The sequence below is a fragment of the Hemicordylus capensis genome, chromosome 2 (assembly GCF_027244095.1).
Source record: "Hemicordylus capensis ecotype Gifberg chromosome 2, rHemCap1.1.pri, whole genome shotgun sequence".
In the NCBI taxonomy this organism is placed as follows: domain Eukaryota; kingdom Metazoa; phylum Chordata; class Lepidosauria; order Squamata; family Cordylidae; genus Hemicordylus; species Hemicordylus capensis.
This window is the reverse complement of record NC_069658.1, coordinates 45098168-45123413: the sequence shown is the minus strand read 5'-3', so window position 1 is coordinate 45123413 and position 25246 is coordinate 45098168. Positions and strand designations below refer to the sequence as shown.

The window sequence follows — 25246 nt, the reverse complement described above, 5'->3', positions numbered from 1 at the left end:
CTGGCAGCCTGGGCCTGTCCCCGCCTGGATACTGGGGCAGAAGTTAGGGGTGGGGGTGAGGTAGCTGGCCCCGAAGAGGCTGGCCGCAGAGGCTGGAAAGCGGCAGCAGTGGGCCCGGCGGATCACAGAGGTGGCACTTGGCGCAGCGGGCCTGTCTGCAAAGGCAGCACTCGGCCCGGCAGCTGGCAAGGCTGCAGAGGCGGCTCTCAGCCAGGCAGCAGTGGGACCGGCTGCCAAGGCCAGGTGCCTGTGGGAGGCTGAGGTGGGAGGGAACCGGGCGGGAGGACTTCCCTGTTCGCCACCTGGGAGGAGGAGCGGCTGCGGGGCCTTTTTTGGCCACCCGCCAAGGAGAGTAAAATGGGGAGGAGGGCGAGAGAGAGGGGCAGGGGGGAGAGGTGAAGGGCAGGAGAGACTGGGGCAGGAGGATGAGAGGGGTGGGAGGGAAAGAGGGGCAAGAGTGTGGGGCAGAAGGGAGGGAGAGTGGGGCAGGAGGGAGCGGGGAACAGCCGGCCCCAAAGAGCTAGAAACACTGGCAGTGAATGCTCTATTTGCTGGATGTCAGGAAGAAATATGCTAGTGACGGACTTCTATTAAAGGTGATGCTTGCTTAAGAGCTTTCCTACCAATATAGTTCAGTCCTTTTTAGCTCTAGACCTATTATCACTACCACAAACATCTCCAAAGAATAACAGTACCAAATGCATAAACTACAGTGATAAAGGCTGGAGAGATTTGTACTATCCAATCAGAAGGAACAGGGGTAGGATTCATATGCAGGACAAAGAGAATTCAACATTCTTGTATATAGAAGAACCCCCACACCACCATTACTTCAAACAAATCTAGGACTGGGGAAAGCAGCATGGGGCTTGTCTTCTCTTGGACCATGGACGAAGTTCTTACCAAACCTTGAGGAAGAGGAAGGGGCAGGGGGGATTCCACCATTTCTCTGTGCACTCTCCCAGTTTCTTACAATCTGCTCCCCTTGCCCCTCTTTCCAAGTTTGTCAACTTTTGTGTGAACATTTTGATGTGTGAAGTATCTAACAGGCATAGTCTAGTGCTGTGCCTAGTACTAAACTCCACTAAAATCCCTCTTGTGGGCATTATCGAGGACAGTTTTTCATGATTCTGTAAAAGTGTCATCACTCTGGCAGTTCAAGTTTGATTAGTTGGTCAGGAAGAAGACTTCTGTAGCAGCCTACCAGAAGGTGAAATAGTCCATCACTGTGAGATGGAAAGTATGGGATGGGTCAGAGTGGTTAGCTTTTAGGGTTGTAAGTTTAAGCAATAATATGTCACTAGAAATGTATAAAAAATTGTAAATGTTTATTTTACATAGTGGTTCAATGGGTTTTTCAGTTTTCCTACTAACAGGAACATGGGAGTGCAAGAACTAAATATGTAGTTTGGTTTTTCCCTGACTTCTTGGTAACATGGCTACCAGTTTTTTTCTTTAAAAATAAGTTCAACTATTTTTAAATGATAGAATCTATTTCCCCTCATTATTTTACAAAACTTAGAAAATAGGATTATATACAGAAACTGAAAACATATAAAATTGTACATACTGTATTCATTTGTATTTCATGTACTTCAAAAAACATATTTGCACTGTTTAATGTGTATACACACACACATACCAGCAAGACTTCAAAGTAATTTTTAAAAAATAGTTTTTGGAGTGTATTGGTTTCTGTTGCAACCTAAACTGATTTTCTTTAGGTTAGAGAAGGAAGAGAAATGCCTGATATTCCTCTTTGGGGGAGTTTGCAATACATTTGTGCTCATCAACACTCATGTAGCAAAACTGTTTAATAGACACCAAATACAGTATCTTACATTGCCATTATTTCCACATATACAACCTATGTTCTACTAGTCCCAGCTCTTTTTAAACCTCTTGATCTGGTTTTAAACGTATGTAATGTTTTCCAAAAATCCAAATATATAGTACATTTGTCTCTGTACAGTTATGTGCAAATCCCCCTGACAAAATATAAATATTGACCCCCTCGAGATGCAATTTCAAAATCACATAACGTAAGTGCCATCTTTGTAGTATTTCATAGATTCCATTTGTTTTGTCATAGCAAGGACATCTTGAAATCCTGTACTGAGACCAGACATATGCTGAAAATAAGCTTCTTTTTCCACTTGAACAGTCAAATTGTTAACTCCAGCATCTTTAAGTACTGCTGAAACCTGAACAGAATTAAAAAAATATAGGCATTAAGTCTTTGGCAAGTGTTTCTTTGACGCTGTAAGCAAGACAATTTTGTTGCAAAACATGGTTTGGACAAAAGGCATTATTCTGCTGTTGGGTCAAGTCATAATTTGATCCATAAAGAGCTGGATTGCACTCGTGGCAAACTAGAAGCTGTGCTTTGCTAGAGAAGCACAAGGCCAAATATGGGCAGTAAAGATAACATGAGGGAGAAGGACAGAGGATATGCAATGTCAACACTCTACACCTTCTGCATTGGTACAATATGAGCAGAAAACACATGAGTGAAAAATAAATGTTATCAATTGCCTATCCAGAAAGCTCAGGACTGTATCACAGTAACCTCTTCCTCTAAGCAAAGCAGAACAAAATTTCAAAAGTCCTCAACCTTTCCTGACTTAACCCTGAGACCCAAGGCCACCCAAACAGGAAGGCCTTATTGTGCTTTTGAACGGGTCCAGACTTTGGCAATTCGGTAACAGGAGGGGGATCTGCCACCAAGAATGCTCCCTTACATGTCTTTCCTGCCTGAAACTGATGGCATGTACTTAAGAGAGCATTTCAGTGGGCCTGAGAGACCTTGATGGGGCTGCAGATGGGAGGAGGAGGTGGTCTTCACAGTATGGTGGACCTAATGCATAGCATATTTCCCCACTAAAACATCTAATTCCACTACTTCAAAAAGTACTATTACTTTTCACTACAACATAAATCAATTTCTAGTACCTTTTATGAACTGTAAAAATTGTAGTGTAAGACTTTTATAAATTGAATCTAATGAGCAGCATCCAACAACTGTGGTCAGAAAAGGATGTCAGCTCACTGTGTGTATACTATCTTGTTTACACTCCCCCCACCACGCTGTTATGTACATTGTTCATGCATAGTTTATTGGAAGAAATTTAGCAGCATGACCTGTTCTATGGGAGTCATTAGGTGCATAAAGTATGACTACGTTAATTTACCTGCTGTATAATTCTCTGTTCCATCACATCTGACATCACTTGTACATGTATAGTGCCTGCCACAACATTAGCAGAGTGACACCAAAAATGGGGATCTCTGTAGGAGATGACCCCATCAATTTTATGGATCTGTAAATAAAACATACATATATAAGTATCACTTGCAATAATATTCGGCAAGATTGTTCAATTTTGTGTCTCTTTGGACTGTTAAGTTTTTAATAAATTACAGAGAAGAGTATATAGTAAAAAGTAATGACATTAGAAATGTACGGAAATAGGGTAAATAGGAAATAGAGGAGAGCTGGTCTTGTGGTAGCAAGCATGACTTGTCCCCTTAGCTAAGCAGGGTCTACCCTGGTTGCATATGAATGGGAGACTTGATGTGTGAGCACTGTAAGATATTCTCCTCTCAGGGGAAGGAGCTGCTCTGGGAAGAGCATCTAGGTTCCAAGTTCCCTCCCTGGCATCTCCAAGAAAGGGCTGAGAGAGCTTCCTGCTTGTGACCTTGGAGAAGCCGCCGCCGCTGCCAGTCTGTGTAGATAATACTGAGCTATATGGACCTATGCTCTGACTCAGTATATGACAGCTGCCTATGTTCCTATGGGTACATTTGTATTCCTACAAATCCCTATTCCTACAAATGTACACCTTGTTTAAAACAGATTCTAATGTTTTACATTGTATGCTTTTTGATTTGTAAATTATTCCTTTAGCATCTTTTAAAATGGTCAAATTAGGTATTATTTTAAATGCCTAAAATTTCACATTTCTCCCTTTTTTCCTCCTGTAAGCAGCACGCACAGGAATAAATGAACCGGATTAGAATTGTGGCAACAGCCGCTGCCATGAAGTTTTAACCCCATGCCTGTGCTGTAGCCCCAGTCCAGAGGGTGCATGCCTGCATATGCCCTCTGCCTTGAGAAAAAAGCTTCTACTGGCACCAATGGAAGCTTCTTCTCCAAGGGAAATAAAACATGCCAGGCAGATGATCTGGATCAGGTCTGTGACGAGGACAAAATGTTAAATGCCCTGACCCCACCACAGGGTTTCTATCCAGTTTGTGTGCTTCCGCCAATATTATATAGAAAAATGTAAAGTCAATCAATGCATTTGATGTAATGTCCCATTTGACTCTACGAGATTCTTGGCCTGGAGATGAAGTATCTGACAAACTGTATCAAACGGAATCAATTCACCATCTCTCTTTCTCCAAAACCAACGTAGCAAAAATCGTCTACATCCAGTTCTGCAATGGTCCCTGATTTTAAATGAACAAGTTCAAATGCATCTTCATGGAACTTTCTGAATTGATTTTATTTACCAACACTGCGGCTGATGGTGATGATAGTACTAAGATAATAAAACAAGGACTTAAATATCCTGTACAAATCTGACCATACATGGCAAAATGTGAAGAAAAACTCAGAAAGAGGCAGATAAATTCTCACCTTTTCTAAAGCCATGTGCACATCTTTCTCATGCTCTAGTGGCAGCCTCAACAAGAGTACCTGACAGGCATCTTTTATCAGTGGGATAACGCTGAGAAAAATCAATATAGCAATAAAGAGAGAGCAGAGGGGATCAGCTATCAGCCATCCAAACTGCTGAATCAGTATTGTTGATATGATCACACCGACACTACCAAGGGTGTCTGCCAAGACATGTAGAAATACCCCTGAAAGAAAAACATTCCCAGATCGTTACTGTTACTTAGCAAACCTGTTACTGTTACTGAACAGTAAGTTACTGTTACTTAACCAAATATGAACAGTGAGCAAATACTGTTCCTGGAAAAGACAAAGCAGTCGAACATACAAATATGCTTTGTTTCCTGAGCAATTTTGGTTCCTTTATTCACAAGCTTTTGAAATGCATCTTTAGTACAACGCTAGTACTTTCCCTCTTAATACTACTTTCCCCCATGTGAACTGACAAAATACCCACTGTTCTCCACTTACCTCTCATATTCGTATTCATGCCACCTCCTAATGCTCCATGCGAGTGCCCATGATTATGACTGTGCCCATAGTCACTGTGGGAGTGGCCATGCCCGTGGCTGTGTCCATGTCCATGGTGCGAATGGCTGTGATCATGTGCATGGCATCCTCCTCGAGAAGACCCATGGGAGTGGGCATGGCTAAAGGCACAGATACCAACAAGGTTTACTATCAATCCTCCAATAGAGACAGGCTGCATGAGGGAGAAAAAGAATCATTAAACTCTTGTTTCCCAACTGTGCCCAAGAAAACAGTGTGTATAGCAAGCTACATTTTTACAAAACTGAAATTTATATTCAGATAACTGCTGCACTTACTGATAAGTAGACAGCTCCGTCTGTTACTTATTAGTTCTGAACAAAGTAATGTGTAGCTACAGAAAGAATCCTCTGATTCTGTAAACTTGTTAAGGGATAAATAGTGGGCTGAATGCTCCGTGTTGTGTATGAACTCTCCCTAGCAGCAATAGTCATGGTCAAGAGTTACATTTGTACCTCCATTAATTATGTTAACACTGACCTTGGTTAGGTTTTAATCAAGATTTGAAACTAGCCCTGGTTTCAAATCTTGGTTAGCATTATGGATGATCTGTGCTGACCTAACCCATGACCATGGTTAAGACTGGTAGAGGGAAGAATTTTGTAAGTAAATCCACAGGCCACTCCCTTCAATATGGTTAGAGGATCAGGTGTGTTATGCCTGTACTGGCCATGTATTAAAGAAGAGTTTTACAGCTTTGCAGAATATCAACATGCCAAGTTTTCAGTGAACTAGCATACAGTTACATCTATTTGTATTTTAGCAGTGCACCAGTCAAGACTACAGAAGACATTGCTAGTAAAACTAGATTGAAAGGGAAGACTAGTAGTGTCTGTTCTCTCACTGGCCCAATTGGCTTTATCTGCCTTCCCTCCCAAAGTCGTGCAGCAATGGCAAAGTGACCACCAAGGATGGTGGTCACTTCTCATTCACATGCTTATGCCTCCTATTCCTCTTCCTGTTTCAACAGACACAGGTGAGAAAGCTCATCAAAGAGAGCCCACAATCTACCCATCGCTGATCCCCACTGGTGTGTGTATTAGGTTCTGCTCAAATCTGTATCAGATCCGCACCTAAGAGTGATACTATTATGAACTTTTGAGTTCTGGGAGTTGGGAGCCTGTGCTTGTTTTCACAGGTATGCTGACAAAGACTTTTGAAACTGTGGCCAAGATGCAATTAATGCTCATCTGTGATGTAACCTGAGCTGGCAAGGTTTACATAACACTGGGATATTAGAGATAATTGCCAATAAGGATCAATAAGGTTATTTTGCATCTCTTCCTTTTCCTTGCTCTCATCCCTTGTGGCGCAGTGGTAAAACTGCCGCCCTGTAACCAGAAGGTTACAAGTTCAATCCTGACCAGGGGCTCAAGGTTGACTCAGCCTTCCATCCTTCCGAGGTCGGTAAAATGAGTACCCAGAATGTTGGGGGGCAATATGCTAAATCATTGTAAACCGCTTAGAGCTCTTCCAGCTATAGAGCGGTATATAAATGTAAGTGCTATTGCTAAGTGCTATCCCCTCCTCTGATCTTTGGAGCTGCAAAAATGCTTTTGCAACCCAAAGCATTTTGGGTACTTTTGCTACCCAGATAAATTCAGAGACAGCAAAATCATGCTGCTCCTATTCAAGGATCACAGCTACAGAGAGAACAATGGAGACTGTTATTAGGCCAGCAGAAAGATACTTTTTGCTGCGATAAGACGGTAGAATTCTGTGTGAAAGGTCTATTCCTAAGGGAGGGGCAGGAGCAGCTTTGAGTTGAGACAACTTGGAGTGAAATGGCTCAAAAGGAAGACAGAGATTTTGGGGGCTTTTTGGCTTTGCCTTCTGACTCTTTTGGATGGCAATGTGCAATGTGATCCAAAAGAAAGACAGTTGTGAGCTGGACCTTACTGACAGCACAGAGTCTCTGTTTGTGATCCCTGCTGAAGGGCAGAGTAGTGATTTACCCTATGCTTGATCCTCTGTTTCCTATGATCTCAAAGGTTCTGATACTCTTCAACATCTGTGGCCAGTTTCCAGTTAGACTAGCTTTGTGTCCTAGCCTCAAGCTGCTGAAAACTGGTAATATGAATGCTTCCTAGAGAAACTCAGCTCCACTCCCTCTACTATTCCAAATCTCTCTCTCCCCACCCGCTCTTCACCCCCACTTCCTATCTTTCTTATAGGGTTCAGATATTATTAGTGATTTTTATTTATTAGTCATTGCTAATCATTAATGCAACACACACACACACACACCACTTGCCATCTCTTATTTCTTTGTAAAAGCTTTTTATTAGTTAGTAAACATTTAAAAGACAGTTTAGTCTGTGTTCTCATGTCTTCTGCCAAGAAAATTGCTGTATCTTGCAATTTAGTGTTATGTTGTAAACCACCTAGAGACTTTGGTAGTGGGCGTTGTACAAATATGCTAAATAAATAAAGAGCCAGAGGGAATTCCCAGGGGATAGTGTTCAGTTCCTTTGACTCTGAGAACACAGCATCTGAGAGGCACCTTTTCTCGGAATAATGTATGGATTCTAGACTAAAGACCCAGGACTTTGTTTTGAGAATTGAACAGGTCTTCAGGAGTCATCCTGCAAGCAACTCAAATTTGTAACACTGGAACTGGATAGGTCTATCTCTGCTCTAACAGATCTCAAATCAATCTTTGGAATATTGGTCAAGTATCTATCTTTCGGGTTAGATATTTTAAATTGATCCTCTTATACTACAGCTCAATTGGGCAGGAACTTTCAGTTGAAGGTTTTTAAATTGATTACTGATTATGGTAGGATCAACTAGGCATATCACTGACACCTAGTGGCCTAAACATAATTCACACACAGAAACAGGACAAGTTCTTCTGAGTCCGAAATACACCTGGGGCACAACATATTCCCATGGATTATTTCTCAGCCTCTAAGGCTAAGGAACACTAGTGGGTTTCTCACCTACAGTTTATCCTGGAATGATATGCTTGTGGCTGAGCCTCCAAAGAAAACTAGCTTGATGCCCATAGCTTGAAAGGGCTGGATAAAATCAAATGACACCACAGGAATACACCTCCATTTAAATTTGACAATAAAATTAAGCCCTGTGTACAATTAGAATATAAAAGGTCCTCCATGCCTCATACAGAGGAGGACCAACCCATATCTTATTTTAATACATTTTAAAAGATAAGACAGCCTTTTACCTAGTGAAAAAAGATTTTTTTAAAAGTACGTATTGCCTCTCGTCATGCCATCCTATGCTAATATCCCTGAAAAGATCAGAGCGTATGCAGCAGCAGTAGCAGCATTAGCAGTCCTTGAGGGATTGAACGCTCTTGCCTCTATTACACAGGAAAGAAGGCTTAAGTAAATATTATTAAAAAGAAAACAACACAGAAACTTACAGTCAACATATTTGTATCAATATCTGGAGGATCAACCAGTCTGGCCACAGACTCAATGAAGACAAAGAAAGCTATTACCATGAGGAAAAGGCCATTAATGAACCCGGAGAGGATTTCTACACGGCCATACCTGCAATTTAAAAAGTGAAGAATAAAAATATACTGAAGAGATATTGTTGGTCTTCTATATGGTGCTAAAATTGCCAGTGATTTTGCAGAAATCCCAGAACTATTCAACCAAGAAACATGAAGCAAATTAGGCAAATGGAAAGATCTTGGCCTTAATCTTCAGGTTTACTATATACCTTCTTAGAAGATGGAGCACAAATGATGGATTGGGGTGTCTGATGGGAACAACAATACTGGAGCAAACAAAAAGGTGTTCACACACACATGCATGAGTGTGTGTGTCCCCGCATGCATACACATGGAGTTAAGGGGAGAAGCATTTTAAAGGACAGATTACTGGGAATAATTCCAGTATTCCCACTTGGAATACTGGGCAACATCCAGATTAGGTTAGACAGGATTAAATCATATTGAAATTAATGGTATTTAGTAATGACTGTCTCATGGATTTAAATGATGCTTAGTCATGACTAACGAACTTTGATGTTGCCTAGTATGTCAATTTCTGGGCATCACGTTTTCAGAAGGACATTGATACACTGGAATTGGTTCAGAGGAAAACAATAAAGATGGTGAGGGAGCTGGAAACCAAGTCCTGTGAGGAACAGTTGAAGGAACTGGGTATGTTTAGCCTGGAAAAGAAAAGATCAAAGCGAAATAGGATAGTTGTCTTCAGATACTGAAGGGCTATCAAATAGGAAGAGCAGCAGATTTGCTTTTTGCTGCTCCTGGGGGCAGGACTAGAACCAGTGAGTTGAAATTATAAGGAAGGAGATTCAGGCTAGACATTAGGAGGAACTTTCTAACTGTAAGAACTGTTTGACAGTGGAACAGTCTGTCTTGGGCAAAGGAGTAGATTCCTGTATGGAAAAGGTGTTTGGGCAAGGCCTCCAAGGTTCTTCCTAACATTCTAAAGCAAAAAAATAACTAGCATACTAGCCGTAAAACTATTTTGTTCTGAGACACACTTGACTAGTTTAAATCAGTAAGAAATGCTAATTTCCCCACCACAGTTTACCCAAACTCTCATAATGGTAAAATATCTGACACAGCATGAAGAATGACGCCACATATCTGCACTTAAAATACATTAGGCTATGTATGACTTGACCAATCATTTCACACACATTGCGGCAGTCAGGGCACAATGGCATTTCCTTTGGTAAACACATAAAGTGGACAGGAGAGATGTGTGTCCCTGAACACTTGGGGACACACAGTGGGAAGCTGAGATTGGCTGCAGCTCCTTTGTGCATTGTCCATTTAGTGTCTAGAGATACTTGGTCTTTCCTTTGCACTTGACAAGTTTACTGTGTCAAACACCAGAGGAACACAGGTCTGACTAGTATGCCATGTGCTGTGATAAAACTAGCAGCATCCCTTTAATCAATCCTTATAACTAATTCTGCATACTTACCCATAGGAAAATATGCGAGTAGCTTTCCATCTAGTCATCAGTGCTGCAAACAGACCCATAACTAAAGCTGAACAGTCAAAAAGCATGTGGAATCCATCTGAGATTAAACCAAGACTGTTGGTCCACACACCATAAAAGAGTTCTACAAAAGTGAAAGCCTAGAACAAAAGTGAGCACATTTTGATGTTGTCTGTTACAATTAAATATAAAATTACACATGAAAACATGGAGTCAACATATTTTGAATCCCTCACACTTCACATTTATAGAAGGGCTCCATCTAATGATGAGAAAAACAAAATAATTCACATACTGCTCAGCATAACATAACCCAGTAGAAAATTACATCCCAAATAAGTTAACAAATGTCTGCTCCATTGAATACTCTCCCAGGAAGGAGCATCATGCTTTCGAATGGATTTCTATCGAAATGAGAATAAAGGTAAGTTTGGTTCAATTTTTTTGATATTACAGTATGAATAACTTTATATCTAAATCTGTTTTGGAATGCTCCCATTTCCAGTTTCTGATAAAAGAAATATGATCCATTATGGTTCTTTTCTTTCATAATTATTAGCAACTTGTGTAGTATCTTTTAACGTACAATATAAGGAAGTAGGGTGGGAAGACAAAGAGCCTTACCAGACTGGAAAAGAGAAAAGTTGACAAGAGGCCACTTCCATTTTCAGGAGTGAGAAGACAGAAGGGGATTACTGACCCTTAGTAATTAACCCAAGATTGAACTGGGACAGAATCCTTTTACCTCTAGGCTTTGGCCACTATAATCCTTTTGGATGTCAACATATTTCTAACTTTGGGGAAGAACAGAACCTTGGACGAAGCTTCTCAGTATTACCAGGGAATCAGAGAAAATAGTGGCTTGCAAAGTGTTGCTAGCTCAGAGAAACCTTGACTCCCTCCCCATAGCTTTGAGCAGCAGACTCCCATGTTGTATCAAGAACTGCTTTTGAATCTCCCCTCAGTTTCAAAAGCAGTTTGCCATGCAGCCATGTAGCACGGGGGAGGGTACCATTTGGGAAAAACAAGTCTAAAGCCCTCTTGGGCTAAACAGAACTAGCTTAACAGTTGCTTGGATCTTGACCATGAACTTTTATATTACTGTTGAGTAGCTGGAACACTACGGTCTCTTGGAGAGTGAACATGCATTCGTTAATGTCCATAAAAGAGGCTTGAGGCTAAAATAGGTTCAGGCTTTTACTCTTTATGGGCTGCCAGGTTTCTCTGCTACCCAGTTGCTTTGTCCTTCTTATGGCTGTTGCTTTTTGGTGGGTTTTAAAAATTGTTTTAACTTATTTTAATGTGATTTTAATGGAGCTTTAATGTATTTTAATTTTTGTAAACTGCCTTGGGATGTGTTTTATGAAGGCAGTATAGAATAGAAATTGAACTATAAGTATATAAAGAGTATATTTTACGAAGTATTTTCAGACACACCCAATGAAACAGTTGAACTCTCCCATATACTAGGTATATTTTCATTCCAGTTTATATACCAACCAGGGATTATTATTATTTTTTTAAAATGGGGTGGTATATGAATGCACTAACTATATACTGCAGCTCTTAAAATTTACTAGGCTAAACGTCTTCTTTCCATGTAAACTGTGGGAATCATCTTCTTCTTTTTAGGACTTTAAAGAAATGTTTGAACAGGCACCTGTCATGAATTATCTGGGAGTTGAAAAACTCGACCAGATGACTCACGAGGTTCTTTCAGATAAGACTTTACATTAGACCAAGCATATTTGATCCTGGGACAAAGTTCATGTTAAAATGGCTAGAACGTAATATAATCAAAGTTGTTTTTTTAAAAAAATCATGTTTACCATATTCAGGCACAGAAAGTAGAAGATCTGCCTTGAGTCAGCCTCCTCAAGGATTTGTTTCAGTGATTCTTTAATAAACCGAGGTAAGGACTGAGAGCTATGTTGCAAAGCATCACCCATAAAATTGTACAGTGGTATTCCCTCAGGAGAATAACCAATAAGAGTGCCCTTCTGTCCTCTCCGTGTTGGGGAGGAGAGGATATTGGCAGCTGAAAAAGACAGATGAAACATTTATTGTTCACATTTAGGATTAATCTCTTCATACAAAATTTCCAAAGACCTTCAGAACAGCCAGTAATTCCCTTAAAGACTGGGTTTCTGTATCACACTGAACCATCTTATCATTCTGTGTAGGAAGATATGTTATATTCTTTCATGATTCAAGACCAAAGAGACTTTCTGTGTTGAATGCTAGATTAGCTACCACACTTTATTTTAAATGGTTATAGCTCAATTATCTTCATACTTTTTGTCAGAAGTGGGGGACCTTAGATTCCAATGCAAAAATCAATTTATTCCCATTACGCCAACTTGATTTTGATAATGCCATGTGCTCAACCCCATGGGCACATTAACAGCGTTGGAATTTCCAACAAAGATGGCACAGAGAGCTTCTCAGGGGCAAGCATGCGGGTCACAGGAGTGCAGCCAGAAGTTGCTTTCTTTGAAGCTACCAAGAAAAGGCTTGACATTTCAGTAGCTAATGAATGCTTTCCAGAGCAATTCAATAAGCAAATACTGTGCATGCTGTGTGCAAAGAAATGTACACAAGTCTATTAACAAGTACAACACACTTTTGGTGTAGCCCAATTGAAACTGACTATGTAGTTTCATCAGCCAATAGTTCACCACCCCTATCTATTCACAAGCAATTTACCAAAGATTTTCAATGAGACTTTCAGTTCCAATTAAGTAAGTCCATAAGATCTTACATATGCATATGTAAGCTAATGCTACTCCTAGCACCAACATATTCTGCAGCAAGACATGCTGTATAATGTATGATAAAGCTATATACCACCACTCTTTAAAAAGGAGGGCTAACACGTACATAAAATAAAGAAAATGGCACTGACTACCACGCCTCCAGAAATAACATGCTCTGTGGATTCCTGGTGTGCTGGTTTGTTCATTGCTCGAAGCTGGTCTGTTATTGGATGTGTCCAAAAATTGCCAAATAGCAGAGCACTAATGAAAATGAGAAAGGATCCATAGCGGGCACACTTGGAGACCTCCATCTTAATGGAACATACAGATTCTACGTAGAAGTCCAAAACCACAACAAAAAAGATAACTGTTATGAAGGGCATGATGAGAGAAGACCAGGATTCTACTTTACTCTGCAATCAAAAGATGCAAACAATTAACATGGGCAGCAGAACATGTTTCTATTCACAGTACTTTTTTTTATTAGATTCAGTTCAAGATTCAGTGCTGATCCTACACAACAGGGATGGACTTGGCTTGAGTCTTGGGTGGTCTTTTCTTCTTCCTTGAAAACTAATTACACACATGGTCCACCAATGCATTTTAGATTTACAAGGCCAGAATATGCACTCAGAATCTCTTAACAATTGAGGAATAACTAATCTGCACAAAGTAATCCTGGGGATGCACACTTGCTTAAAATCTTAAGTAGGCTGTCAAAACTTATTTGCATTTAGAAATGGCTGAAACTTCCAGCTGTGTTTTATCATCTTACAGATTTATGATTTTTCCTGTTTTGATATTTATGTTGGTTTTAATATATATTTAAAATTATCTATATATTTCTATTATGAACAAAGTAGTGCCATCTTAAGGAGATACATTTAAAAAAAGATTTTTAGATTCAGTTCTTAAATTTAGTTGCCAGAAAATTACATTTGTTTTTCAGCACACGTTATGCTATTTACCTCTGTGGTCAGAGACAAGACAACCATCCAGGGACACAAAAGGAGAACGGAAACAAGATGAGACAAGGCCTGCAGACGTTTGGCCCCACCAATGTCCACAGAGAGCTTTCGGGAAGCGGTGTGAAAACCAACTTTACAACACAATGCAAATACAAGCAAAATTACTCCACCCTGCAAAGAGATACAGAAAACATTTTACATCTCCTTTAAATAATATGGATAAGAGTCAGATAATGAATAGATTTGATTCCACCCCCTCTCACTTCTAATATTTTCACAGAAAAATATAATAGGAATGGCTTTCTCAGTCTGCATATTCACTATTGGCAACCTGAAAACTGGACACACTAGTTAATGAAATATGTTAATGCTCTTGAAGATATATCTCTGCTTATTTTCTGTAGACCTGAGTTCTATTCTCCCCAACCCTCTAATAATAAAAACATATGAATAATTATTGCAAATAGAAGAATCATTACATTAAAAATACATTTGGTTGATAATAATACAACCGTGCAACATTGTGATTATCACCCTAAGCATTTATATGCTGTTCTTTTCTTCTCTCAATTTTTATCAGCTTTTTCTTTGAAACACTTTGCTTCAAAAATTAAGAACAAAATCAAATAATAGCAATTCTGCTTGTTTTATTTTCCCCCTATCATTATATCTGAAATTCCAATAGGCAAGATGACTTCTTGGTTAGATCTCAAGAGGTAGTTCAGTAGTGGAAGGGACATTATAAAATGCATGTTCAACATGCATATAACCTAACATACTGAAAGGACCTTTAAAATCTTACAAAATTATATTTAATCAATCAGCAAATTATTAATCAAAGCGAAACTACAGAAAAATGTGTGGATAGAGAAAAGTCAGCCAGTGAACTACTGAACGTGAGTAGCCACAAAAATCACAGTATAATTAAGAGTATTTCAAATCTGAAACTTGACTGATTTTAATATTTATTTGCTTTTTAATTATTTTTATTGTTTCCAAGTATGATTAGCATCTCTTTATTACAATGGCTTTCCGTCTCAGGAAATAAAACACATATGCATGCAAGTGCTGTGCATATCTGAAAGGTGCTGATGAAATAAATGTCAGAATAGCAAAACTAAAGGTCATTTAAAAACCTGTAATATTGCCACATGCGACAAGAGCAGGAGTCCATTCTGCTTCCCAACATCATCTACTGTGCACTTTCCCCCCGCAATTCAGCATATATTATAAGAACCATTTACCTTGTGATCTGCAACTCCTAAGAAAGCGATGATTGTATAAAGTATGTGGGTTAGAGCACTGTCATGGTGTCCTTCAGCTAAAGAAATCAGAGGTCAGGAAAACAGTGTGGTGGAATTCTATCTCTACTTCCAATCACAGTCAAGAATGAACAGCAGCACCACATCTCTGTGTGTTGCTTCCTTGACAAAATTAAACAAAGGGTGTAAAGGAAGGATAGACGGTTTAAGGAATGACCGTGACCTGAAAAGGCTACGCTGGCTGGAACTAATACCACAGAACACATGTCACTGGAAACACTCATCTAAGTATCAGAAGTGATATACTAGAATTTAGATCAAGAAACTATTTCAGTCAAAACTGAATGGTCCCCTAAAGTGACTTGTCACATTTACAGGAAGTCTAACTCATGTGACAGAAATACAGGCCCGTTATTAGCTGCTTCACATGCCATCAAATCAAATCATTTATTACAGTCCACGACCAGCCAGCAATTACAATAATCAACAGTTACAGGCAACATAACTTAAATTGCTCTGATATTAAATACTGAATAATACTGAATAATACTAAAATACCAACCTACCACCAGAGTAACACATGTACCTACATAAGGGTTAACCATTTGTTTCCTGTTACAAGCAGTGGCACAACATTTGGCCACACAGTAGGTAATCTCGGCATCAGAGTCAGAAAGGAGAAAATTTAGATGTCCGGCCTGCCTGGATAATGTAACAAAATTGGGCCAATAAGGAGAGAGCACATATCTCTGTAAAATACACAATACAATAATACCTGTAAGGTAGGTCAGTAATTATTACCACCACATTGCAGGTTAAGAGCTAAAAGGTGAAAACTAGTGGGCTTTCCCTAAACCTATCTAGTGAATTTATACCCGAGGTGATATAAGACCAAGATCTGAATAAGAACCCAAATATTATATCACAAAAGATTTCTTCATTAACAGTCACAAGAATCTAGATTAAATTAGGTAACTGAAACAAGAGAATGTTATCCTCCATCAATAACCAGAAAGGATACGATGTTCTGCTATTTTAGCCATGAGGTCATCATTATCAAAAAGCAACAAACAGATCACAGCAATAATGAAAAAGGCCACACCTCTTGTCTGAAAAGCAAGAGACATATCAATAAAAATGTTGATTTGAAGCACAGGTATTGGAAATTATAGAAAAACAGAGACACATGCCAAGGACTCCAAATCAAAATAAAATTAATGCAATGTACTTCTGAATTTGGAGGCAGAAGAACTCAGGACGGGGAGTTTAGAAAAGGTTGTTTGTCTTTATGTGGGTCATCTTAGTAAGCTGACTACTGTGCTTAGAATGCCTTCTTCCTACAGTGAAAGAGTTCCAAAAATATCTCTAACATAAAATCGTAAATATGGTTTATCCAGCTGAAGTATATATACCATGAAAAGATTATTTATAAATTAGTTAGGTAAATGATCTCATGAATTCTGGAAATGTATTATATTCTTTTATGATCTTCATCACCTGTGATACATTTTCATAAAGTAAATAGATACCTTTGCTGGTCCTCCTCCTGAACTTGTGAACAGTACACTAAGCAGTGAAATTACAACAATATCACTGTGCTCAAAAAGCAAAACCGTTCTGCAAAACAAAGATACAAATCTCATTTTAGCACACCTATTTATTATAAACAATAAATTGAAATAATTTGACAGGTATGGGTTGGGCTAACATTTCATAAAGGGCTTGATAACACAGATTAAATTGGAATTGTGCCACAAAGCACCTACCCATGATAATAAACTCAATAATTAACCCAAAACATATGTACTATTGAAAACTGATAAATTACTGCCTTCAAGCGATTTCAATTATGTTATAAACTTGGTCGAAAGGAAATGAATGAATGAGATGGTACGAGGGTGAGGAAAGGGGTATGATATTGCTACTGCACAACTACGTGACTTTTGTGGATTTCTCATTATCATCATCTGAAGTAATTAACAAAACCCTACTAGTTAGACACAATTATAACAATAGCTTGGTATAATCCTGCTCAATGTGATCCAGACCACAAGTTCTGTTTTATATAGTTTAGTTTACTGCCAGTATCCAGCTCAGGAGTTAATTGTGGACTCAATGAGAACAGTCATTCTAAACATTCTGAAATTTCTACTACTATGGTAAAGGTCCAAGCCTTTTGTAACGTTTTCTAGTTACTAGTGAGCTAATTTCTAAAACAATAAATTTCCCTGATCTCCCTCACTTTCATCTCACAAACTTCATCCTGCACTGTAGCAATACAGAAGTGCAATGACATGATTACTGTAGATTTCACCAATGTTTCCCCAATTTTTACATGGCAGGGGTGTAACAATCTTAGAGAAGAGTCAATTTCACTCAGGTTCATATCTCAAAAGAAATAGCAATGGGTATAAACTAAGGGGCGGGGGGAAGAGCACTATGTCAGTCACACACTTGGCAAGCTTCTTTTACAGTCTAAATAGTTAAAAATCCAGGTGTGGCTTTCCCATACCTTTGATGTAGAATTTTTCTACAAGAAAACTTTGCCTTCCAAAGTGACAAATCCTAGTTCTCAATCTCAATCCTCTTTCAAAGAAAGAGGGTTTGGGACTGCCTGAGAAACAACTGAAATGACTCATGAGAAGAATCAAAATGCTTGCACAATACAGAAGACTGCTTCATGGATTCTCCAGCGCTGTTAATCAATGCAGGTGACAGAGGGCCCTGGCCTGCTATACTGTACTGTGCTGATACACTTGATTATGATTTAATCAAGGCCTTTTTGAGGTTGTATGAGAAAGGGGAGGAATGAATTGTAGCTGACTCCCCTGAGAAGCCCACCATACCTTCTTGAGAACTGCTGTCCTAGAGATGAGCTTCATTTTTAAACCCTATTGCTGACAGTCTTATATTATCATCCTTTAACTTGATCTTGATGCAGATTGAAGTCTTTACTGGGAACACAAGTTATAAATACACAAACTACTAAAAATGTCTTGTAGTACCTAATCCAAACTGAACTGGCCATCAGTCAGAGAGAGTGCCACCTAGTGATGCCATGCCACTCAGAAGTCTGTGCGCAGCCGCGGGACTTCACCCAGCAGCCTGCGCATGGCAGCACGATGCACATGGCCGTGTGCAGGCTGCTGAGTGAAGCCCCACAGTCGCGCATAGACTTCTGAGCGGCACAGTGTCGCACCTGGAAAAATGGCAGAGGAACAGTTAAGGGCATGCTTTAATCATGCTCAAAAGTACTTCTCCCTGTCCTGCTGAAACAGTCGTCCACATCCCTAATCCACAGTAACCTGTGGATTACACAGTTGCACACCTAGCTGTAAACTACGATTCCAAAGTTGCATCTTTACCTTAGAGGTCCACAGAGGGTAAGACCAAAAAACCACAAGAGTGAAATTATGCAGCCAACAACAGCATGTTTAATTATTTTGATCCACTGTAAGAGAAAATATTGCATTAATGTGCTGGAATCCTATCTGAATTCCAAATCAATTTTTAAAAGGCTATGTAACAAATACTGGTTGATATGTATTTGGCAGGAATATGTAAGTGTAGTAATGTTGTGTTTGCACAATTTTTATAAGTTGCGCAACATGTACATTGATTTAATTCTGCCGAAAGGAAGCAGATGTATTTTGCTAGAGGACAAATCCCTTTCCCTTAAATAACATGATCTGTTAACGACATAAATTGAAATTACAGAGGACCCTCGTTATCCACAGACCATGCTTTGGTAGTTTGTGGGTTCAATTAAAAATAAATCTTGTCCTATAAAAATAAATCTTGTCCTATCTCGGAGATGCCAGGGAGGGAACTTGGAACCTAGATGCTCTTCCCAGAGCGGCTCCATCCCCTAAGGGGAGTATCTTACAGTGCTCACATGTAGTCTCCCATTCAAATGCAAACAGGGTAGACCCTGTTTAGCTAAGGGGACAAGTCATGCTTGCTACCATAAGACCATCTTTGACCAAGATGGTATGGTCCAACTCTATGAGGCACAAAATCCACTGGAAATTACTGCACCTTTGAAACAAAGATGCACTAAATCTTTTTAAAGATTTTAAAGATTTAAAGATGCACAACTGCTATTCTCTTTGATAGGGTTGTAGTCTCAAATTAGCAGTGCTTCCCATTTGTAGAAAAGAAGTTTATATTTTAAATAGCAAGCTGTCTATATAAATCACAGTATTTAGATGTGCACTTCCTGACAATAATCATTCTACTCACCTGATGTTTGCTTACAGGTTTTCCAGATGAAAATGGTCTTTGAAACAAAATCATAAAAAATGCAGACCTATGCAAATAGGAATTTATGTTAGATCAAGTCAAATTACAATGAAAACAAGATATTCAATAGTTTTCCTGTTCAGATCAACAATGGCTATGTGTTTTAAAGTGCCCATATCATAAAATCAGAACTTTGGGACCCTATCCCACAAACAAACCCTCAATTAGTGGTTTTGAACACAGTGAGGGCTATTTCAAAATTTACCAAATTTCTTCCATGGAAAGTACTCTGTGCAGGAATTCATGTGAAACCACACAGCATGATCATCTATGCAGGTCTCCTGCTCTGTGTGCTCATGCTGGAGATCCAGTATTAACCAAGGATTCACAGTATGCACGTACATGGACACATCCATTAAAGTCCACCCGGACAAACACATCTGACAGTCTATTAATTCCTATACAGAGGTGTCTTTCACACCACTGAAACAGTCCTTATATGCTTCCTGAAAATACCTACTCAGTGTGCTACCAAATTCAATCTACCCATGCACAAGTGAATGTTTAGGATTTGTGACCGACGACCCAGTATTATTTGTAGCAGGAAATTCATAGAGACAAAGTGCATGTGTTTGCAGAATACGGACTGAGGTAAGGTCAACACCAGGCAAGAACAATGGCATTAAGACAACTACAATGTACAGAGTGTACAAATAGCAGTATCAGATAAACTGCAGGCCCAGCTTACTGTACCACATTAAAATTGCTAATAAGCTACTTATGTACACGCTTTGAAGAGCAAAAGAAACCATAGAGATCTTAACAGTGATTAGGAAAACAATCCAGTACCCTAACTTCTTAAGGACAGTTGGGGTGTGTATGCACGTGTTTGTGTACAGAAACCTTGATGGCCATTACTTAAAGTTTTCTGAAAACACAGCAGAACTCCAGGAACTGACAATCACCATTTCCTCAAGGCCTGAACTACTAAAGACACATCATACAAACTAGTAACAAAATTGCTCAACTTCACCATCACTAAAGGTAACGTGCACTGTGGGAAATGGCTAAGGAAAATATCATTTGAACACAAGTAAAATTTCCAGCTATTTTGCAGACTTAGTTATTTCCAAGTAAAAATGCCTAGGACTAGGTTGTAATTCCTACTGAGTTTGGTGGAACTTAAATCTGCATCACATTGCAGCCTTAATGTTCATACCAAATTTCCAGGTAATTTCATACTCCAGGAACTGTTTACCTGTCAATACAGACTGCAAAATCTATTATGCAATGTTTTCAACAATGCCACAATACACTAGATTGTAATTTCCATTGTAAGAAAGGAGTAGTTTTTTTACAGATATGGGACAGATGGCATGAACTATTGCAATTATTTCACCTCCAAGGGTAAAAGCCTGTTATAACTGTAGCAGATTGTGCCAATCCAACAAAGGAAGGGAAAGGTGTGCCTACCTCTACAGTACCTGTGGCAATTTTGGAGCAGCGCAGCAATCATGTAGCATCTTCCTCCCCAGTGGAAAGTACAGTCGGCCATGATCAGTGTTCCCTCTAACTGAGATTTCCAGGTGTTGTTGACTACAACTCCCAGCATCCCTAGTCAACAACATCTGGGAATCCCTGTTAGAGGGACCAGTGGCCATGATGTAAGATAGAAGGCTGAACAGAATTTTACTAGTTTGACACCTGCCTCCGCTTACCTATCTAACACCATCATTTCCCACAACTTTACATCCTGTCCACCTTTAAGGTTGTGACATCTTGAAATTATGCATTCTATATGCCACCCAGCGCTTAAAAAAAACAGTGTCACTGACCTCTGCAAGAAAAGGGGGGGGGGAAGCATGCTTTGCTATCACAAACATGCTCTTCCAAAACACAAGTGAATATTACAATCAGTACCTTTAGAATTCATTATACTGGAACCAAGTAATTTTATATGTCAAAACAAATGTCAAAGCAAAACATCTGAATGAAAAGTATTGATCAACTATGTCACTAACATTGTTGGTGTAACAAATAGTAACACAAATAGTACACAACACAGTAACACAAATTGTATTGTATATTTGACTAAATAGAAAGACCTCCATTTAGAACATAAAGCAAGAAATTATCAGTCTTTTGTATGGGAGAGAACCATATAAAATGCCAATTCTGCTACTTGGTGAAGATACAATCTTGCCCAAATGGCAATCAGGAATGTATTCTTTCCTTCCTTCCCACCCACCTCCAACTTTATCAAGGAAACTATAGTGAGCATTTTGTCTGCACCAACGTTTTAAGACTAATCATGGTTAGCTCAAACCATACTTCTGACCATGGTTTCAAATTCTGGTTTGGGACTAACTATGTTTAGTAAAAAGGTTGGTCTGAAATATCTAAAAAGTGATGGGAGGGGAAGAATGTGTATGAAGGAAAGGAGAGAACTCAAGGCAATCTTAATCACCAACCATGATTTGGCAATCAAGGAGACACGAGCGGGGGGGGGGGTCTATGTCCTCAACAGTAAATCATCAACAAAAAACAAGATGTTTGGACACAAAATAAGTCTCAGAATAAAGGGCTGAAAATGCCACTGACTGTTCAAGCAAAAATCAACTTACCCAAGCTTTACTATGAAGATAAACTGTACAAGGTGGACTACTTTCAGGAGATCATAGGATTCAAACAATCCTAAAGCCTTCAAAATCTTTGTTAAGCACAGTAACACAATATATTTTGTCATCCTGCAGAAAAGAAATAAAAGCTATTGTGAAACACTGGTAAGCTTTTACAAAAGGATATAGCGCATAAATTGTTGAGAAAGCCAGCTTTCAGAACAGTCTTCTGAGAACATTTCCAATGGCTCAGGCTATTGATCATAGCAGTTTCTTTCCCCTGATGGACAAGTGTCCAAGATGGTATATACGGTGCCAAATAGTTAGTAAATAATATGATCTTTGAAACACTGTGGCCCTTGGATCTGCCTTATTCTGCAAAGCATTCTTAGGTTGGAATAGTCTGAAATAGATGATGCCCAGGTGGGACACATTTCACCTATCAAGACCTATAAGATTGTGATATATATGCATTTACACTTGATGCACAAAAGGGCTATGAAGATATATCACAGCTCAGTGATGGAACACATTTTGCACCTAGTAGATCCCAGGTTCAATTCTTGAATTTCCAGGGAGGGCTGGGAAAGAGCTGCCCAAGATCTTGAAAGGCCACTGCCAGTCAGTGTAGACAATGCTGAGCTACATGGACTAATGGTCTGACTCAGTGTAAGGCAGCTCATACAGTTCTCCTGATCTAAATGCCATATTTCAAAAACAAGGAACATCCTAGGATAGCTTTGGTAGAGCCGCTTGGATAGCTAGCCTTCCCACTTGAATGAAAACTACATAACACCGAGGTTGAGCTTTGTCTTCAGAAACATCTCTGCACAAAAAGAATTGCTATTCATGTTAGGTGAGTGGTGGACGGACAGTCCATAAACACGAGACTGATATGCATATATAAGAAATCAAAGGGACACACAGTAGATAGGTGTACAATCTACATGACATCATGCAACTGAGGGATTTTTTTTTGTTCTGAAAAATGAGGGATACTGTGGAGTTTGAAGGCAAGCAGTTGATAAGATAGCTAAGGTGAATGGGACAACCCTGCAGAACATCCACTTCTATCAAATGCCTACGCAACTCAACAGTGCTGACACACCAACACAGTTGCTCTAGTAACAACTCTCTTTAAAGCACAACTACTCAGCAGCTATTTCTGTAACTGAATTAAGCAGGTTGGCTGGACAAGACTCTGAGAAGTCTTCTGAACCTTCTGCTTCACATTTTACCAGATTACAGCATATAGATAATTGAGCATAATGATCCTACCTATTTGCAAATTACTTAACACCACACATTTGCAAGAACATAACATGCTACAATCTACAGTCAGAAGCGCACAACTTCCAGGTTCAAACTTGGCAATGTCTGTGGCCCAGTGTTCCCTCTAACAGGGATTCCCAGATGCTGTTGACTATAACTCCCAGAATCCCCAGCCAAAGATCACTGAAGCTGGGGATGCTGAGAGTTTTAGTGAACAAAATCTGGGAATCCCTGTTAGAGCGAACAGTGGTGTTGCCCTAAAAGCTCTTCTAAGGCAAAATTTCACAACAGATCTCAGAAACTGTTGGTGGTGGGATTTCCCCCATCTACTGCAACACTTCCAAGAACCAGCTCAAAGTCTGGACATGTCAATATGCAACCAGATATAAAGAAAGGGCAGTTTCCTATACTAGTTTTGTAGAACTAGTTGCACAGAAGGGGGAAATCTGGCATGTACAGCTTGCCATGTCAGAGTGCTGAGGGAGTGAGGGGAAGCAACCTCTACCAACTTTCCCTTTTTGATGTAACTATTAAAGTGATGCATTCCAGATGATGGTAGCTGTGTTAGTCTCATGCAGAAAAAAGCCTAAGAGACCTATACCACCTTCAAAACAAATGTGTCATATACTTCCACAGACCAGTGCCCATGCTGGTTAATGCAATAGGACTCAGGCCCACAGAAGCGTAAGCTACATGAAATCAGTTAACCTTCAAGATGCCATCAAGTAAAATATGATTTACTCTTGAATAAGTGTAGAGTGCCTAGGAATACAGAGCCTTTGTCCTGCAAGCGACCAACATGCCCCTCCTTTTTGGGAATTCAATATAGGTTCTATGTGTCTGCATGAAAGGTACAAGAGGCCTTTCTGCTCCTTTGACCTCCTTATCTGGCAGCAGGGCCTTTTAAGGTTCTGAGGGGGGGGGGGTAGAATGTTAATTCGAGTTCCCCTTTTTCTCTCGGTCTTACTGCACAATGGTACACAAGCAGTGGCATGCAACGATTGCACATAAATCACACAAATGGAATTGCACAACAGTGCAGCCATTATATACTCCGTTCATGCAATTTCTGCATCTGTGCAGCAGACCAAACATTATGTTCCACCACGCAACACAGCGTAGTATACCAATGACTGCATCCTGTGCCAAGGTAGTAATCCAAAAGAGCGCAATAACCCTTGATCCTGGGGTTATATTTTAACCGATTAGCTTTAATGCCTTGAATAAAAAGTATAGATCTGATCATTTCAGACACCGAACCCTATCTTGGACGGGGCATCGTGTTGTGTGGGGCTCGTGGCAACGGCTCCCCGCTCCTGCCTGGGAGTCCTACTCTTAACCGGGCGGGGGAGGAAAAGTGTGCCGTAGGCGGTCCCCTGGCCCTCAGCAGCCGAGAAGGGGGTCGCCCCCCACCCTCTACGCACCACTGTGTCGAGTCCTGCCTGGCCCCTCCCGCCAGCCAAGTCTCGCCACGGGGGTGCGCAAGGGGTGGGCGTGGGGGCGCAAAGGAGGGGCAGGGCGGCCAGGAGGGTCTGCGGTGCTGGGCAAGGAGCTCCGCTTCCCCCCAAAACGGGGGGCGGGACCCTAATGACCGGCCCTGAGCCTCTGCCCGCGCGCCTCCCTCCGCAAAGCGTCCCAGGCACGGAAAGTTACCTGGCGCTGGGCACGTCCACCGGCCCCAGCCGCCCGCCTCCGGCCAGGGCCTCGCCGTTCCCGCCGAATTTCTCCTCCATGGCCGGCTCTCCGGCCAGGCTTTCCTCAGCCACCGCCTCCGCCGGGTCTCCTCATCCTCCGCGGGTTGAGGACCGAGTCGGGCCGGCGGGCAGGCCCCGGCCCGCAGCGGAACAGGAAGAGGCGGGCCAGCAGCGGCGCCGCAAGAGCCACGTCCTCTGTGGCCGCCGGATCCGCTCATTGCAGGAGGGGAGACGCGGACTAGAACCGAAGGA

General features: G+C 40.4%; 1 protein-coding gene across 1 annotated transcript; it reads right to left on the bottom strand.

Annotated features, from left to right (window-relative positions):
• Positions 1-1307: 1307 nt before the first annotated feature.
• Positions 1308-25224, bottom strand: SLC30A5 (solute carrier family 30 member 5). The gene is made up of 16 exons (XM_053298129.1): positions 24954-25224; positions 22035-22157; positions 19411-19477; positions 18534-18619; positions 16698-16785; positions 16190-16277; positions 15151-15227; positions 13907-14077; positions 13063-13351; positions 12012-12220; positions 10165-10322; positions 8619-8748; positions 5153-5384; positions 4643-4869; positions 3192-3320; positions 1308-2204 (listed from the first exon to the last, which is right to left on the bottom strand). The coding sequence occupies exons 1-16, from the start codon at positions 25031-25033 to the stop codon at positions 2034-2036; spliced, it is 2325 nt and encodes a 774-aa protein (XP_053154104.1). The 5' UTR covers positions 25034-25224; the 3' UTR covers positions 1308-2033.
• Between the last annotated feature and the right edge of the window lie 22 nt (positions 25225-25246).